At 38.5% G+C, this 19575-nt stretch overlaps 1 protein-coding gene and 1 pseudogene across 2 annotated transcripts in view; both read right to left on the minus strand.

The window, feature by feature from the left end:
* Positions 1-1005: 1005 nt before the first annotated feature.
* TET2 (tet methylcytosine dioxygenase 2) overlaps positions 1006-19575 on the minus strand; it is a 119033-nt gene continuing 100463 nt past the window's right edge. The window contains exons 9-11 of one of the 2 annotated variants that reach the window (XM_036025755.1): positions 12110-12247; positions 7829-8183; positions 1006-5907 (exon numbers count right to left, since the gene is read on the minus strand). In XM_036025755.1, coding sequence (XP_035881648.1) covers positions 4292-5907; positions 7829-8183; positions 12110-12247 — 2109 coding nt within the window. In that variant the 3' untranslated portion in view covers positions 1006-4291. Of the gene's footprint in view, positions 5908-7828; positions 8184-12109; positions 12248-19575 lie in introns of those variants that run through there. The other variant, XR_004903130.1, reaches the window with a different exon arrangement.
* On the minus strand, positions 9758-11602 carry LOC114491442 (annotated as a pseudogene).

Genomic DNA, 19575 nt, shown 5'->3' on the forward strand with positions numbered 1-19575 from the left:
CAGGGGAAAATGGGAAAGGGATTCCCTTAATGTATGATGGAAATAATTTCTCTGTCAATCTGGGAAGGGGTGGAGGTTGGTTGGGAGGAGGGCTGAAAGACACATAACTACACCTAATTTCTGTGATTAATACCTTGTGTTACTAGGAAGTGTTTTGGCAGGAGTGCACTGGTGCTGTGTGAGGGGCAATTCACATTACAGAGAAGGGACAGAAAGGACAACAACCTAGCCTATGGCTCCCTGAGGCCATGTGGGATGTATGAGGATGCATGTGCATGTCTACCTGGTGCCTCCCAGGCCACTTCTCCCCTCTCCTCTTCCCCAACATGACCTGCCTTTTGGATGAGCAGGAAGAAGAATTTTTCTTGAGAAGAGTGGACATGAAGAGGGAGATGTCAATCTAATATCATGCTGGTCTTAGACTAGAGCGATGTGAACTCAACTTCAGTGTATCTGCGGTCGGCGATGGCCCTCAAATACTGCACACCAGAAGGGATGGCCAGTTTAAGGTCAGCAAAGGTACTTACTGCTCTGTTCCTGACTTACACAGGCTACACATGTAAGGTGAATAGAATAAATAGAAAACTGAGAGAAAAAAAGTTGAATATGTAGACTATTCAACCAGAAAAATATTTTGGCCATAATTATATGGATATTATCACTTTAGTTATGGTTTAGCATTAAGAATAACCATCTAAAAATATCTTTAATTATTTAATTAATTTATTTTTATAGAGAGGGGAAGGGAGGGAGAAAGGGAGAGAAACATCGATGTGTGGTTGCCTCTTGCACATCCCCTACTAGGGCCCTGGCCTGCAACCCAGGCATGCGCTCTGACCGGGAATTGAACAGATGACCCTTTGGTTCTCAGGCCAGCACTCAATCCTCTGAGCCACACCAACCGGGACTAAAAATATCTTTAAAGAACAAATTCTTTTCATTCTCTTTGCTTCATCAAGATGGCAATAATTTTGGCAGTAAACAGAAACTTCAACAAGACAGTACTTAGAGTGCATTAAATAAATATAAATTTTATTAAAAACACTCACATAGCGTTATCAGGAATGATATAATAATAAACACTTTGAAATAACTTGCATTCATAACATTACAATACTTACAGTATTTATAACCATCCTCAGATTTTATAGACAAACCAACATCTCATGAAAATGAAATGAAACTAAGTTTTTAAAAAAGCATAGAAAAATGCACATAGAATTCATTATCTTAGTGTCAAACTGCAAAAGTTTCCTACACGAGTTGGCCACTAGCTTTAGAAGTGAACTGTACATCACTGTGCATCAATCAAGATGAAAAAATCATTCAAGTAAAGTTGACACCACTCAGAAGCATTTTCAAGTATGGCTACATAGTCAACCTGATATTCCTATATAAGCAAATTGGAGATCTGCTTTCCATTCATTCTGAGTCAGGTTTTATATTTACAATTGTAGATCTGATATTTACAATATGCCACTTAACTTCCTCTTCTCCCTACGTAACCTCTCCTCAGTCCCCCTAACTATACTTCCTGCTCTTGTTAGCCAGCAGTTTGACAAGTGACAGTGGATGACATAAAAAAAAAATATTCATATAGGGATGGTTGATTCAAAACCAACAAATGTGCATATAGTAACAAAGTATTTGCTGTTAGAGATATGGTATATGCAAAATACTAAAATCATGTGGTTTAACATATGCAAAGCCAATATTTTTGAAATGATTGTAAATTGGTCACAGACAGGAACTACAGAAAGTTTTTAAAGAGATAGAAGCCATGTTATAAAGAAAGATTTGACCAATAAAACCCAAAGGTTTTATGTGATTGAGAAATTATTTGAAATATTAGTAAGCAAAAATGTACTTAGACCAGAATGTAATTGTACAGTTGATGATAGCACACCACACCCCTATGTGTTTTGCCTTTTTGGGAAAGTCCTTATGGATCTGTACCTACCCTGATTACAGGGTCAAAGCATCTTTATTTAGAGAGTTGAAAGACTCTAGCCAGCAGCCACTTGCCAAACTCCTGCCTTACAATTGTCCCTTTATCAACTCAGTGCATTCTATTTTCATGTAATTTTTTTCTGCTTGAAACAATCAAAATATTCCCCCAAACTTTTAAAATGTTTTCCTTTATAATAAAAAGAGTCAACAGATTTATAAAATTAGATTTAGTTACATTAGGACATTTACAAGCAAAATAGGAGGGATTCAAAATAAAAAGGTTAAATCCCTGAAAAAGAATATATTTATTAACCTACAACAATTTTACATAAACACAGGTGACATGTTGGCAGAAGGAGAACATGAGCAGAAATATCCCTGATTTTTAGAACAAAAAGGTTGACGTTCAAGTTATACTTGCTAAGAAATCAAGTATTGAAAAAAAGGTATGCTTTTCAATAATAAAAAAGTAAGTCTTGGAAAAAAATGATGGTACACAATGCTATAAGCTTTCACTCTCAGTTCAATATCCTACTGCCAAACTAGTGTTGAGGTATATGACAAGTAGGAACATCACTCAAACCTTTAATGAATTCTTAGCTCACATTATAATATATTTGTAGCAGGCTGAGTAGCACCATCGTGATGTAAATTCTGCTTCAAATCCATATATATATATATATATATATCTATATGTATATATTTAATTTTTTACAGTACTAAAATACTAAAGCATTGTGTTAAAAAAGTTTTGTTTACAATTAATTTACTTACTATACATCTCTTTGACTTCTTTATACAAATTAATGATTTAAAACAACTACAGCAAACTAGCTGCCTGTTTTTTTTTTCCTTTTAATTAACAGATTCACACGGAACTAACCCTGTTTATTCATCTTATGCAGGCATCAGTCTGCTCGGTCTTCCTGGTAAAGAGGACACTTAAGCTAAGAAATGACAACATCACAATGTACAATTATCAACAGAAAGGCAGACTGACATTCAGCTCGCTGAAGAGCACACAGATCCATAAAGTCGCTTTGCGTCATTGAACAGCTTGGTTGAGTCTGTGGCATGCAGTTAATTATTACTGCAGTTGACAGAAAATTCTTAAAACTACATATTTGAGCAATGAACTTCTCATACAATTTTGTATAAAACTGTTACAGTATAGCATGTGAGATGAGCACCAGAAAACACATTTTATAGACTAATGTACTCCCTTACACCCAGTAAGCCCCCTTTTGGATGTAACCGGCTGTATGAAAAATGGACACATTGCTCATCAGCAGAGGCATGGATAAAAGCAAAAACATTTTAAAAGCTTTCCTTTCCTTAAAAAAGATCAACTTTGCATTTTAAAAGGAAAGTAAACTTTTTCAAAAACGTCTCAGTACCTTAGCATTGTTCAAGTTGTCAAAGCTTAGGTAGGCAAAGTGCTTCTAAGACACCATTTAAAATATTTATACATATACATGTGTGTGCACATATACATATGTGTGTGTGTATATATGTACATATGTATGTTTATTGTCCTGCAAGGACTTCACTGGAACAAAATCCAGGGGCCTTTAAAATGTCCACATTTTAAAAACAGCTTGTGTAGGAATAGGTAATTATGATAAAAACTTGAGTGAAAAGGTACCCCTAATATTGAAGGGTATTGGAGTACACTGATAATAGCATCTGGATGATATAAAGGCATTAAATTTTTAAATGTTAAAGACACCATTTTCTTAGCACCATTTCTTAGAACATCCAAACAAATTCAGTGTTTTGCTGTCTATTCATTTGTTTCCTGGAACTATTCTGATAAATAAAAGTTAATATTAAGATTACAGTAAAAACTGCATGTTAAAAAGCCATAATTCCAGTATTTCAGTACATCGTATGTTCAGCACCAGATGGTATTTGAGAGTCCTGCCACTGCACTGCTACAGTACTTGTTTGATCGGTGTAGTGACCACACAAACTGGTATTATTAAAAGTGGTCACAGATGTGTAAAGTTGTAAGGGGGAAGAAAGTGACATTTACATGTCATCTCGTCCAACAATAGAACCAGTGTTTAAAAATGTAAATTGTGGACCACTTTCTTCCCCACCTTCTTTTTGCATAGAATGCTTTGGTCTTTCGCCCAGATGCCATCTGTGACCACTCAGGAGTCAGTGGAAATTAAGTGCTATGGTGAGATGACCTCTCTGTCTGCTGGTGAGCCGAGGTTCTTCCCACCACATTTGTCATCAATACTGTATCCTTTCCCCACTGCCCATGTCATGAGGACTACACTATGGACAGGCTGGTTGTGGTCTTGTCAAATGAGGTAACCGCGCACGGGCGGCATCATATGTATCTGTTGTAAGGCCCTGTGACCCGAGTGAAGGCGTATGGAGATGTAGTCACTGTGGAGTCTGTGGTCACGGACATGGTCCTTTCGGCAAGGGACTTGATGAAGCGCAGGTAAGTGGGCTCGGAAGGTTCGTGCGGCTCATGGGGCTCTCGTTTCACTTTCTTGCCATGAGTTTTCTGAGGCACATAGTCCGGGCCGTACTTTTCACACTCTTCTTCTTTCTCACGGGCTTTCTCGGCCATTTTGGCTTCCCAGAGCGCCAAGCCATGTTTCGGCTCATTCATGCTCTTGTGCTGGTAGAAGACCAGAGATATCCTGGTGGGGTGATTCCTGTTGGGGTTCTTTAAAGGGGTCGTGGCATGAAGCTCACGCTTTGCACACTCAATGAGAATGGACCCGTGAGTTGGAGCCACAGCCACGCCCCCGATGTCCGGGTCCAGAAAGCTCTGCTCGCTGTCTGACCAGACCTCCTCGTTTTCCTCTGCGGCAGAAGGCTGCTTTTCCTGACTGCCCGCCTCGTGGAATTTGTACAAGCCTTCTTGGACAGAAGCGGTTCTGTTATGGTTAAGACCGGGAAGCATCCTAGATAACCCATTGGCTGTGTGGGCAAGCACATCGTTCTCCTTGTTTTGGAGATGCAGGGCATGGAGAGAGCTGCCAAACATGCCCGGAGATGCACCGTAGTTATGCATGATGCGAGAAGATGGGTGATGTTCACCATTTTTATAGTCTATGTTTGGATTGCTCATATGGGGTGGTAATCTAGTGGCAGCTTCCATGAAGTGACCATCCATCTCCCGCGTGGAATAAGGAGGAAATGTCCCCACGTGGTGTATATTTGGCCTAATTGTACAACTGCTGAAGGTATCTCCCTGCATATTTTGGTTTCCATAACCTAAGTACTTAGAAGTAAAACTCTGGCTATTTCCAAACCTTGGCTGGTAAAGTGTATGTATGGATGGTAGATTAAGTTTAGAGAGAGGGTCCTGGTTTGGGTACCTATAGAGATCCATGGGCTGAGCCTGGGGAGAGTAAGAGCCCAGATACCGGGAGCAGTTGTCCACTGATACATTTCCATTGCACTGGTATGACGGATATTGGTTATTCTGATTTAAGAGCCCGGGGTAGGGGTTCATGGGATTAGACGGATTCAAATATGATCCTGCAGTTTGGGATGAGGTGGAATAGAAGTTCATACAGTTGGTGCTTCCATACGTATCAGAAGTGTGTGAAGAGCTTGGATAAGGATTAACTGGATTGGGCCGTCTCATATATACATTGGTGGATCCAGAAGAAGAGTAAGAGTTGACAGCCTCTGACTGAGGGTTAATAGTCAAGGGGTGATGTGGCGGTGGTGGCGGCGGCGGCGGTGGTGGCGGCGGTGGTGGCTGGGGCGGTGGTGGCTGCTGGGCTTGCTGCAGCTGCAGCTGAGGCTGCGGCTGAGGCTGTGGCTGCAACTGTGGCGGTGGCTGCGGCTGCGGCTGTGGCTGTGGCTGTGGCGGCTGCTTCTGTAGCTGTGGAGATTGCTTCTGTAGTTGTTGGGGTTGAGGCTGGTGTTGCTGGTGCTGCTGGGGCTGCTGGGGCTGCTGGGGCTGCTGCATGACTGGTCCTGAAAGTCCCAAAAGTTTTGTGGACAAGATAAGAAAGGGCAGGGCAAGCATGCTCGATTATTATTTTATAAAAGCTAGTGAGGATGCTTTAATGTATGTAAGAACTACCACCAGGACTTGCCAACACCCAACAAACAAAGGTAAGAGTGAAGTCAGGGTTCTGACCATTGTCTGGCATAATTTTTTTTGTGTCTGGTATCAGAAATAAAATGGCGGTTCTCTTAACAGTACAATCTGGTAAGTGAAGATAAAGGTAATGAACATCCAAAAGCTACTCCACTGAGGGCATCACATTCTCTGGCACGCTGTGCTCCAACCACGCCACACTCTCTGCATGGAGTGCCCTCCTCCCTCCATCCCATCTCCCTGCCCTTCCTTGGCACAGTCTTCCCTACCTTAAGGAAGCCACTAGGACCTCCTCTTCCAGTGCTTTGCAGTACTCACTGCAAACACAGGTCCCATGAAGCACCAGTCACCATGGATTATAATTATGCATTTTTAGTCCCCTCTTTACCCTCCTAAAAAGGATTTCCTTGAGGGAAGGGACCATGCCTTATTTTACTTTATTTCTCCATTGACTGGCATGTAGTAAAGCTGGTTAAATAGTTAAAATAAAGTAGCAGAAATTTTGTTATGAAAGATTCAGGAATGCTATGACGAAAAGAATGACATTCACTTAAACACCTAAAGCATCTTCTATAATAGATGAACCCATTTCATTAGCATGCTTTTGAGAAAGGAAATTTACACAGTTGTAGATAAAACTTTAATGAAACTTTAAGCTCTGAAAGTGACACTTTAAAAAGTCATACTTCTTATGACCTCACTTAAGAAAGTAATCTGAGATAAGAACAAATGGTGTTTCAATGGCAGCCCTGACAACTGAAACAGTTATTACAGAAACCGGCTAGAAGGGACTAGAGACCAAGTTCTGTGTGCTTACACTTGACAGCCAACTTACAGGAGAGGTCAGGGGCTGAAGAGGCTTCACTTCTCTTAGTGTGAGTCAGCCAATCAACAAATATTTAGTAAGCATCTTTTGCATTTTATTCTAAATGGCTTCAAAATAAATCAGCAGGGAAATTTAAGTTTGTGATGCAATGATGGTTGGCTGTAAACAAACTGTACACTAAACTTAAAAGATAGGTATTTCCTTTTGTTAATGGCCAGGCTAATACCATCTCTAAAATTTGGATTTTTTACACTAGTAACTGCAGAGATAAAGCAAGGACCTTTGGCAAGAAAATATCAACTTAGTACTGATAAAACGTGATCTATTGAGATAGGTAAAAACTTGATGAGAACTACATGTGGACCCACCTACCGAACCTTAGATTCAATGTGGCTAAGGAAGGGTATCTTATTTTCTTGCCACTACCCCCATTAACCTTGTTCCTAAACTTATTCAAATCATAGTACTGTTTTAGTTATCTAGACTTAAAATTTTGGAGTCATCCTTAAATTTTTCTTTTCATTACGATGCGTCATCACCAGTGTATTGATACTCATTTTAGAAGAGTTCACTCCCATCATTTTTGGTACAGCTCATTGGTACCACCAAGATTTACGGTCTTATTACCTCACTCTTGGTTTGTTGTATCTATCTCCAAACTATTTATTCCTTTATGCCTGAGGTGGCCTACCTGCCACTGCTAGATTCACACAACTTTCACAATATCACTTACCTATCAGAAAACTCTGCCATTTATTATAGAATAAAATCCAAAGTTTCCCAGCAAGCACGGGTTGATGGTGCAGTATCTCAGTACCACTCCCAAGAGCAAAGCTGGCCCTTGCTACTGTACAGACGATTCTCGTACGGAACTAGGACCGTGATTAAATGTAACCTTCCAAAATTGACAATATTCATTTTTAATATCATATAATACATATTTCTATAATGCTTCACATAAAAATTACCTGCCAACTGTTTAGCCTGGGTTGCACTTTCGGTCTGTTTTATACGGGGTGGGACAGACTTGTCCTTTTCATTCTTATTTGCGCTGTTCTCCAGAGACAGAAGCTTTTCAGCCGCAGCTTTCTTGGCTTCTAGTTTCCTTTGTCGGCACGTCTTCACCGGCTCTGCTAACATCCTGACTTTGCGCCGAAAGGAACTCAGTACCTGAATAGCACCATTTCGTTTCTTCTCCTCCTGAGCTTCCACACTCCCGAACTCATCCACATCAGACACTTTGTAGAGCGGCAGAACGTGCAGCTGCTCATCCTCAGGGTTTCCTCCAATTTCTCGATTGTCTTCTCTAGTGAGGGTGCACACCTGGTGGGAAAATAAGACAGAACAGCCTCAGCTTCAGTCCAAAAGAAAAGTGTGCATGTGTATATGTGTGTCTTTCTTGCTTTCAGTATTTGTATTTGTGGTGTTGGCCTACTGGACCAGAGCAGTGACCACAAACCCGTGTCTGTCTGTTACTATGAAGATCAGATCAAAACGCTACAAGGAGACAGACAACTTCACATCGACCTTTTGTGTTTGCGCCTATCAGGAACTACATCTCGGGTGATTCTGTTCTTCACATATATTTCTGACTCGAAGGGAAGAAGCAACAATCCTATGAAAATGAATCAGTCTCCCACTTTTCACACCTCAAAAATAGATGTGATAAATGTACAGCCTCTTCAGAAAAAGACCAAAAGCTTGTTTTACCAAATGGCTTTCTCTGTTGTTGGTCATATTACATTTGCCTCGTCTCATATTTTTGTGCACAGAGAAATTTCACATCTTTCCTCACACCTGACTCCTAACTCTCCTTCAGTGTGTCTGAGAAATTTTTACAAGATACCAAAGTGTAATCTAGAAGTAAAACTGAAGATTTGGTTGATACAGCTCACATATAACTTAACACTGTTCCTACCTGCCTTTTCTCTCCTTTGAACTCTGTTAAACCTAACTCATTGTTTCTCTTCTCATTTCTTTTCTGAGACATCACCACATACAAGGAGTACTCCAACAGGGGGGAAAAGGCTACTTTTGTTGACTTAATACTTTTTTCTTTTGGTACACACAATCCTTGTTTTACTGAAGCATTATTGTTCGGTTTTTAAATACTAGCTTTTAGTATTCAGTGTTTTTTGATGAGTGGAGACAATGTAACCATGATTATTTAAAACCCAAGGAAATATAAAATTATTGGCAAATACTCTTGAAAGAATGTTACTATAGCAGACTTATTTTTATAAAAAAAAGGTTATCACGAGGTTGCATTAAAGCGAGTCTGGCACTTCCACACAATAAAGCCTTCCAAACCCACGTCTCTAGATACTCGTCCCCTTCCCCATGCATGTTTGTCCCTGCTCAGTTGTTATCTAGTGCGTCTTTCCAGTTCACTGCACAGAGCCTGTGACCCGGCAGAGGTGAAGTTCCCTTCATTCGAAACACATTCCTCATCCTCTGCTGGAATGGAATGCCGTATCTTCAGGACCTACTACAGCTCCAGCTATCAGTTTTTCTTCTCTCCCCAGAAACTAGCATAGCCCCCGAGTACTGAGCAGGTGATCAGTACACGATTAGTGGTGACTTTAGGTACTGCAGAGAGCCCAATCCTCGCTCTCCTGGATCAGACCTCTGCAGACGAGGGCCTGTGGCTCATCTGTGTCACTGCCTGTTCTTATAGAACCAGTGAACGAAGAATGGTTTTTGCATTTTTAAAGGATTTTTACATTAAAAAGCCCCAAAGAATGTGCCCTATGTAAACTGTACATGGTCTATAAAGCCTAAAATATTTACTGTCTTGATTTTAGTAGAAAAGTTTTCCAACCTCTGCTCTAGACCAGTGATTTTCAACCTTTTTCATCTCATGGCACATATAAACTAATTACTAAGATTTTGTAGCACTCTAAAATGTTTTATATTTTTTGCCAATCTGACAGAAAAAAAATAGCTATAATTTGATTCACTGACACCAGATGGCTGTTGTTGTGTTGGCTGTTGTCATTTTTTATTTGACAATCTAAAAAAGAGTTTTGTGCCCCTGAGTAAATAGTCAGTCAGGTATTACATTTAAAAAATTATTTTTTCCATGGACATGAGCTTTATTTGGGGACTGTTGGAGAAGAGAGGGAGGAGCTAAGACTTGTGGATATATGGGGTGAGGGGCTCAACTTGCTTTTTAATTCAGTGCATGCTGCCTGGAGGTTAGGGGGAGTGAGAACAGCTATGGGAGTGAGAGGAGAGGAAAAGGGAAGGTCATGGGAGGAAGCCAGGACCACAAGAGGACTGGGGGTGGGGAGGGACGGCATCCTTCATATACTGAGACTCAGCCAAGGTCATTCCTTAATGCCAGCTTCCCCAGCCTGCCTGCTGCATCCCAGCTCCTGGCCCACATGCTGCCCTACTTCCTGTGAAGAGGAAGGGGATGAAGGTGTGGGAATGGTGGCACCCTCTGTCTCCAGGTCCCTTGCCCAGGAGAACTGGTCACTCAGTCTGCCCTGAAGTCCTAGCCAGAGTCCGGTGGTCAGGAAGCCAGGGGGCAGGCAGGGAACAATTGTGCCCTTCCCCACCTCCTCACATGAGGTTGCACCTCTTGGTTCAATCCCTGTGTATCTCGTCTTTGTTCCTGTTTCCCCAGTCTGGCCAGCCTGCCAGCTGAGTGGATCACTGCAGTCCCCAGTGAGTCAGTACAGTGCAGCTTTCTATGACCACGAACCAGGAAGGCCACTGTGGCCTCATGGAAGACATCCCTGATGCTGCACTTATAGGATACAGCCCCCACCTGCTGGGCCAGCACGGTGCCCTGCTCATATGTAACAAGGAGAAGCCACTGCTTGGAGAGCCCCCTCAGTACAATCAGGTCGGTCCACATGTCCAGTTTACAGACAACCAGCACAACCTTGGCCTTGGAGAAAACTCGAGTCTCTCCATGCTACTTCTTGAGGACCCTGCCCAGAGTTTCTGGATGGCTAATGTGGAAGCAGACAAGCACCGTATGTGAATCAGGACAGGCCAGGAGCCGGATGTTATCATGGTAAGGGGAACCGGAAGTGTCCCATGTGTTGAGCTCAATGCAGTGCTTGTGTCTCAAAGCTTGGGGTGTAGTTCTCCAATATGCTGGGGGCATAACTCCTGGGTTCGGCTTCCTGGGCAACACCTGCAGCAGTGCTGTCTCATCTTGCCTCATTCTGTGTCCCCTGCCAGCATAATCTTGCAGGATCCACTCTACCCTCCATGGTCCTGGCTATGCACCACCCCCCTCCCTGGCCTCACTGTGACACCAGCATTTGGCAGGTTCCCCAAGCTCCCACCCAGGAGCCCTGGCACCCACTGCTCCTCCTTCAGTCCCTTAAAAATCCTTGCAGTACACTGATTGAAAATCAATGCTCCAGACCGTTAAATCAATTCTTTTTTTGCTTCTCAACAAAAACTTTGCACCAGCTTCCTCAAGTTACTTTCCACTATTGCCTACTACCTCCATGAATTCTTTTCTACCTTAGAATATAAATTTAGCACCTGTCTTCTGTTTTTCATTTCAAGTGTCAATGGTCATTGTTCTGAACTATATAACTGTATCCATGGTGATGATTCATTCAACAGTTGATTAGTGTATAGTTTCTTTACCAGAACTGTCTCATTCTTTGTCTCCACTCTGGATCTTCTCTCTACAGGCAAGGCCCCACCCTGGATTTTGTCAGTATAGAATGTTGCCTTACCCTAAGTCTGTATCCATTTTCTCCCCATGCCATAGCCTCCAATTATGAGGTCCAATGTGTTTCACCCATTGGAATAGGTAGTTCTTACGAGCTGTTTTTCACTTTGAATTTCCTACGGTAGTTACCGTGGCAATGATGATGCATTTTTCATTTGTACTTCTCTGCAAGGTGAACTGGTACCTTGGTTTGTTGCTGGCTTTCTGCTTAACTGATTATAACCTACCAGATATCTGACACTTAATTTTTAAAGATTTTTTGGCAGTCAACTGTAGCTGGCAATGCATAGTCACCGGTTTAGATTAGCACCAAGAATTTCCATGATTTTCATCTGCTTGTCAACACAGTTTTCCACCAGTGTGCCAATCTGCTATGAGAGTACAAGTTATGCCAAACAATTATGCAATAGCAGGTCATTCATGAAAACACTGCTGTGCAGGGTGACACTTGCAGAGGACATGCCACTCTACCCAAACACTGGGGACTTCCGGCCCTCTGCTTATCCACAGGGCACGCTGCCGGCGTGTCCTCAGCCCCACTTACCAACGTGCTGCCGTTCTGCATGTTGTGCAGGTCTCTGTGGGCATGAGCACAGAAGTCCAAACACGCAGTGACCCCTGAGAATGGGCGGCCTTCCTTCAGACCCAGGCGGCACTCTGGTGCTCTGTGTTCATATTCAATCTGAAAAACAGAAGTGAGCATGTGAGTGGGGAGGCACTCAGACATACATTTACAAAAAGGTACAAGACCTGTGCACTAAATAGGCCAACAAAGACACATTAAGAATTTTTAGAAGTGTTGCATACTTTATACCCCCAAAACACAATAGAATGACACAAAATAAAGCAAAAACCTTGACATTGTAAAGTTATTTGACAGGGTTACTGAGGTTTAACTGACAAACATTAAACAGGATACATTTAAAGTGTAATGTTTGATAAATTCTGACAGATGTGCATGTGAAACCATTGCCACAATCAAAATAATGCACATATCTGTTCCTCCCAAAAGTTTCCTCATACCCCTTTATAATTCATGTCTCCTCTTTGTTCCCAGGCAACTACTGATCTACTTTATGTCGCTATTGATTAGTTTGCATTTTCCAGAACTTTATATAAATAGATCCATTTTGAGCTAATTTTATACATGGTATAAGGTTAAGAGTCAGTGGTAATTTAATCCCGTGTGGCTATCCAGCTGTTCGAACACCAGGGAATAAGATTATTTCTTTCCCACTGAATTGTTTTTGTTGATAACTGACCATACATGTTGGGTCTGTTTCTAGACTCTGACCTTTTGGCATATAATGGTGTGTGTGCACGCACCTATATCAACTGTCTTGATTACTAATAAATGTAGAATTTTAGTAAATCTTGAAATCAGAGTGTAAATCTTCAAGTTCTACTCTTTTTTAAAAGGGATTAGTTAGAGACTATATATACATAACCCACGGACACAGACAACAGTGTGGCGATGGCCAGAGGGAAGGAGGAGTGGAGGCTGGGGGGAAGTGGGCAATGCCGGGGAGGGGGTGGTAATAGGAACATCTGTAATAGTGTTAACAATAAAAACAAAGTTAACAAGTAAAAATGTAGGAGTTTTTTTTTTAGTAAATCTTGGAATCAGAGTATAAGTCTTCAGATTTTGGTCTTCTTTTAAAAATGTATTTGACCATTCCATGTCCTTTGCATTTCTCTCTAAATATTTTAGAATCACCTTGTCAATATCTCAAAACACCTGGTGAGATTTTGCTATGTTCATGTATTGAAACATTGATTAATCTGGGGACAACTGACGTCTTAACAATACCATCTTTGTGATCATAAACATGGCCTGTCTCTCCAGTTACTCAGGTCTTCTGGAATTCCTCTTAGCAGTGTTTCGTGGTCTCAGTGTGCAGGTCTCACACTCCTTTGGAAGAGGTATGCCTAGGAATTTCATGTTTTTGATACAATTTTAATTGCTATTGGTTTTCACTTCAATTCTTAATGGTTTATTGCTTGTATTAGAAATACAATTGTTTGTGTTTTGCAACTTTGCTAATCCATTTATGAGCTCTAGGAGTTTGGGTTTTTTTTTTTTTTTGGTAGATTCTTTGGGACTTTCTATGTAGACAAGCTATTCTCTGCAAATAAGAAAAGTTGTATTTCTTCCTATCCAATCTGCATTATTTTTTTCCACTGTCTAAAATCTTTAGTTAGATGTTAAATAGAAGTGGTAAGAATGAAAAATAAAATGCTTATAAGGATTCCTGTAAAGATTCCTATCTTACAGGTAATATGCTTAGTCTACCTCTAAATATGATGTTGGCTTTAGGTTTTCGAACTATGCCTTTTATTTGGCTGAGAAAGTTCCCTTCTATGGATGCTAAATATTGTCAAATGTCCCTTATTTTTCTATCTTTTGAGACAATCATATTTTTTCCAATTACGTTTATTAATATGGTGAATCACACTGACTGATTTTAATGTTAAGTGAATTAATAAGATAAACTCCATTTGGGTATGATGTACTATTCCTTTACACATTGCCAAATCTAATTTCCTATAATTTAGTTAAGAATTTTCACATTAGTATTTATGAGGAACATTTGACTATAGTTTTCTTTTTCTTTAATGCTTTTGTCTGGTTTTAGTATCAGAATATTTCCAGCCTCACAGAGTGAGTTGGGAAGTGTTTACTCCTTTTCTATTTTCTAGAAGCACTTCCATTGAATTGTTACTATTTATTCCTTAAATAATTGATCAAATTTGGAAGGAAAGTCACCTGGACCTGCAGTTTTCAAAAAGTTTTTAATTACAAATTCAATTTCTTAATTTAATTTAATAATAGTCTTAATTGACTAAGACTATTCATGAAATCTAGTTTTTCATTAGTAAGCTTTGGTAATTTATGTTTTTCAAGGACTTTGCCAATTTCATCTAAGTTACTGAAACTATTGGCATAATGTTTAGTAACATGTCTTTATTATTCTTTTAATTGCTGTAGGATCTGTAGTGATATCTTATTTCTAATTCTTGATATTGGCAATTTCTACCTTCCCTTTTTTTAACTGATTGAATTGACTTAAAGGACCAACTTTTGGTTTTCCTGATTTATTCTCTTGTTCTCTATATTTTATTTAATTTCTGCTCTTTCTTCAGCTTTTCCTTCCTTTTGCCTTTTAGGACAAAACTACTCTGTTTCTTAGGGTAAAAACATAGTTAATTTAAAACATCATATTTTTCTAATACAAGTGTTTGGTGCTATAAATGTCTGTCTAAGCAAGGATTTATAGCTGCATCCCACAAATTTCAATGCCATGTCTTAAGTTTCATTTACCTTGAAATACTTTCTCATTTTCTCTGTAATCTGTTCTTCAATCCATATGTCATTTAGAAATGTATTGCTCCATTTATGGATGTTTAGGGATTTTGTAGTTATCTTTCTAGTACAGTTTTTAATTTAATTTAATTGGTTTAATTTAGTGGGTGCTTACTTTAAGGTTTACAGTGTACTCTTTAACTTACTATAATCTACATTGTAACATTATACCACTTCATATATAATATAAGAACCTTATATAAGAACTATATCCTCTTATTTGCAGTTTGCTCTCCACGGTTTCAGTTACCCATGGTCAACCATGATCTGAAATATTAAGTGGAAAATTCCAGAAATAACCCATTTATAAGTTTTAAATTGTACACCACTCTGAGTAGTGTGATGAAATGTCACACCAACCTGCTCAGTCCCACCTGAGTCATGAATCACCCTTTGTCCAGCATCTCCATCTGTATGTGCCGCCCTACCCACCTGTGAGTGACTTGGAGTCATCTTGCCGGCAGATGCACTGTTGTGGTGTCCCAGTGCTTGTGCTTAAGTAACACTGATTTTATTTAATAATGGCCCTAAAACACATGAGTAAGTGATACTGGTAATTCAGATATGCCAAACAGGAGCCATAAACGGCTCCCTTTAAGTGACAAGTGAGTACAGTAAAATAAGATATCTTGAAAGACTGACAGGCTGACAGTGATCAGAAGGAAGAGGTGAGGGGATAAAGAGAGAAAAGGGTGAAGGGTTTATAGGAACAATTATAAAGGACATATGGACAACAACAAAGGGGGGTGGAAATGGGGGAGGGCTAGGGTGGGGGGTGAGGGGAAAAGGCAGAAAACTACTTGAAAAATGATAAAAAAGAAAATAATAAAAAATAAAAAATATTTTATTATAATTTTATAATTGTTTTATTATTAGTTATTGTTACTCTCCTGTGTCTACTTTATAAATTAAATTTCATCATAGGTATGTTTGTGTAGGGAAAAAACATGGCATATATAGGGTTTGGTACTATCCACAGTTTCAGGCATCCTCTGGGGTTATCAGGATGGATTGCCTGTAGAGGAGGTGGGGCGGGAAGGTGGTGGGGGGTGTGAGGAACTACTGTAGTTCCATTCCCAGGCCTCTGTGCTACTTCTGTATGTTACAAGCCTCAAAGTACATTGTTAATATAATTTTACTTGATAATTTTTAATTATCAATGTATCTTTTAAAGAAAATTGTAAAATAAGAAAAATCTTTTTACTGACATACATACAATTTGTGATATTTTTCATTCCTTTTTGTCAATCCATATTTCTATCTGGTATCATTTTCTTTTTACCAGAGGGCTTCCTTTAACATTTTGAAGTGTTTTCAGCTATTGGTAAATTATTTCAGTTTTTATCTGAAAAAAATCTTTACTTTGCCCTTACTTTCAAGAGTTGTTTTCACTTATTTTCTAAGTTGAACAGTTTTTTCTTTCAGTACTTTAAATATATTTCTCCTCTATCTTCTTTCATTCATTTTTTTCTGACATGAAGTCTCTGTGTTTATTATTATTTTCCTCATTAGATGTAATATGTCTTTTTTTCTCCATCTGCTTTTCACATTTTTCTCTTCATCACTGACTTTAAGCAAATTGATTTTCATGTAACTCCTGTGTCGTGTACCTCACGCATTTTTTCCACCTCTTTTGGGACTTGCTGAGCTTCTGGAATCAATGGTCTTATAGTTTTGAACAAAACTGAAAAAAAATAGCTATTATTTCTTTAATTATTTTTCTGTACCTACTGCCTCCCAGGATTACATATATATTAGTATAGTAATTAGTTTAATAAGTAATAGGTCATTGATCTATATGATTTTTTTCAGTTTCATTTTTTCTCTTCATTTCATACTGGAATTTTTCTATTACTGTGTATTCTAGTCCACTAATCTGCTGTTGATTCTATCTAGTGTATTTTTCTTAATACAGACATCATATATTTTTTATTTCTAAAAGTTTAATGTGGGTCTTTTTGATATCTTCTTAGCTTTCTTTATCATGTTCATACTCTCTCCTCTGTTGTCTTAAAGAAATAGACTAAACATATGATTGGCATTTTAATGTTCTTCTGTACATATTTTTATCATGTCATTTCTGTAACTATTTCTATTGATTGCTTTCCCTCCATCCTCATTATGCATCATATTTTCTTGTTCCTTTTTATAATTAGGAATTTTTAATAGCACGCTAGATATTATAAAGTTTACCTGTTTAGAGATTTTTTAAGCCTTTTTTTTGGAATGCCGTTATGTTATTTTGGAATCAGTTTGATGCCTTCAAGTCTTGATTTTAAACATCTTTATGTGGGAGCAGAATAGCCTACTCTACTTCTATTTCCAAGGTCATAAGATTCTGAATATGCTATTTTCCATTTTGTATGTTAATAGGTCTTTTCCTTTGGAATGTTATTAAAAAAAATTACCAGGTCCTATAAGAAACCAAGGGATTGTTCTGTCTGCTCCTTTTGAGGGTTCTTTCTATAGCCTTGGTATTCTCTTCACATGCATGTATTGTTCGGTATTCAGCTGAAGACTCAGGCAGAACTGTGTACAGGTATTGAGGGCTCTTCCCAATGATGTTCTCTTTCCCCCGGTACTCTGAGTTGTGTGTGCTATGACCTTACTTCCCCAAATCCTGAGCTTTGTCTCCTTAATGCATAGAAAATCCTGGGGTCTGTTTAGGACCCTTCTCCTGGCCCTGCAGCCTAATGTGCTCTTCAGGAAATAAGGTAATCATAGATTCATTTTTTAATTTCCCCTTTTTTCCTGGCATTACTATCTTATGCTTTTTATTCTCCTACATATAAAAAAATCCTTTCTCATATATATATATGTATATGTGTGTATGTATATATTTATATATTTTTTCATTTTACTTTGTAAAAACACAACCAGTCTTTGTAAATTCATCATGACTAGATGCTGAATTCAGAACATGATGTTTTTGATGGCTTGAATATTTGCTACTGGGTTAATATAACATATTTGTGTATTGAAACTCATGACTGTGGCCAAAGGAAAGTGAAGGTGTTTACCACTTTATATCATAGTTGTGTGGTTTGTGACTATTTAGTCCATGTTGTGGTATGGTCAGCATCATGCTGTTCCTTGAATAAAAATGTACAGAAAATCTAGTTGGTTATTAGACAGACTTATGTCATCTCATAAGAAATACTGTGCCGAGGGTTTGTGCATGAATTACTGAAAATTCATCTCCAAGTCTGGAAGACCATTCCAAGTGTATGGCTTTCTGATGATGTAAGATTTACTATTCAATACGGTAGCCACCAGGTAAATGTGGCTATTTAAATTTAATTAAATAAATTTGATTAAAATAAAAACAAAAATTCATTAACCCCTTTGCACTAGCCACATATTAAGCATTCAATAACCACAAGAAGCTGGCAGCTATTGAACTGAATAGTGTAGACAGAATGTTTCCATTTCCATAGCAAGTTCTCTTGGATAGCTCTGGTCTAAAATGTTGTTTCTACATATGAAAGCACATGATTTTGAGATTTGAACCTGCTATTTCAGGCCTCAAGTTTAATGTTACAAAAAATCATAGAAGAGACTGAGAAATGTAAGTCTACTGGGTAGGTAAAAAGAAATATTATTTAAATTGAGAGTAACCCCATGGAGTTCACAGAAGAAATGCTCTGAAGACCCAATAAAGTTTAACTTTAGTGATAAGATTTTAGCAATGAAAACAGGGAATGAAAACAGGGAATGAAAACAGGGAAGCACATTAAGATATGAGAAATAAAGGTAATATATTCTGTTGGGGGAAGCAAGCAAAGATCAAATGGTAGGTTTTGACAATATCCATAACCTCAAAACATCTTCCCATTTACTATGTGGAAAGATCACATGGCTATTTTTTAAAAATCTTAAACCATGTTAACACATATAGATGAACATTACCAATAGTCCCTACCATGCAATATAAAAAACAACTTATCCATTCATAGCCATTAATTGATTTAATTTAGAGAGATATTACATCTACTTTTTATGTATGAATGTATGTAGTATTTAAATTTTATTTTATTGTGGTAAAAACACAACATGAGATCTACCCTTCCACCAAAATTTTCAGTGTACAGTGCATTATTGTTGACTATAGGTATGAATGTTGTACAGCAGATCTCTATAGCTTATTCATTTTGCCTAACTGAAACTTTAGGCCCATTGCTTAATATATCTATGCACTTATTAATATATAAATATTTAAAAAATCTCATGAGTTACATATAATCTCATATATAGTCATCTTGTTATAGCTTAAAATTTTTGAGTACCTTCATATTTTATGTACTCAAGGTTCAGGAAATGCATAAAATACTCCAAATAAAATGTAACAGGGTGGAATATAAATGCTTAGAAAATCAAGTGAATCTTATTCTACAGTGAAAATCAAAGGAGTAAACATTAATGCTTTGTTCATCTGTCCCTCTTCCCAGCTAAAATCATTTGATTAATAGCACCTATAAAAAATTCATTTAACAGAAAGCAGTCAAACTTGAAATTTAGCAACATAGACAACTCATTTTCTTCTTTTCATCCTGATTTATTGTGTTTCTCATCCAGAATTATTTTTCAACAGCACCAAAGCATCATTGATTAAATTACGTAAGGTGGTAAAATAATAACTTTAATAC

This window comes from Phyllostomus discolor, chromosome 1 (genome assembly GCF_004126475.2).
Source record: "Phyllostomus discolor isolate MPI-MPIP mPhyDis1 chromosome 1, mPhyDis1.pri.v3, whole genome shotgun sequence".
Classification (NCBI taxonomy): Eukaryota; Metazoa; Chordata; class Mammalia; order Chiroptera; family Phyllostomidae; genus Phyllostomus; species Phyllostomus discolor.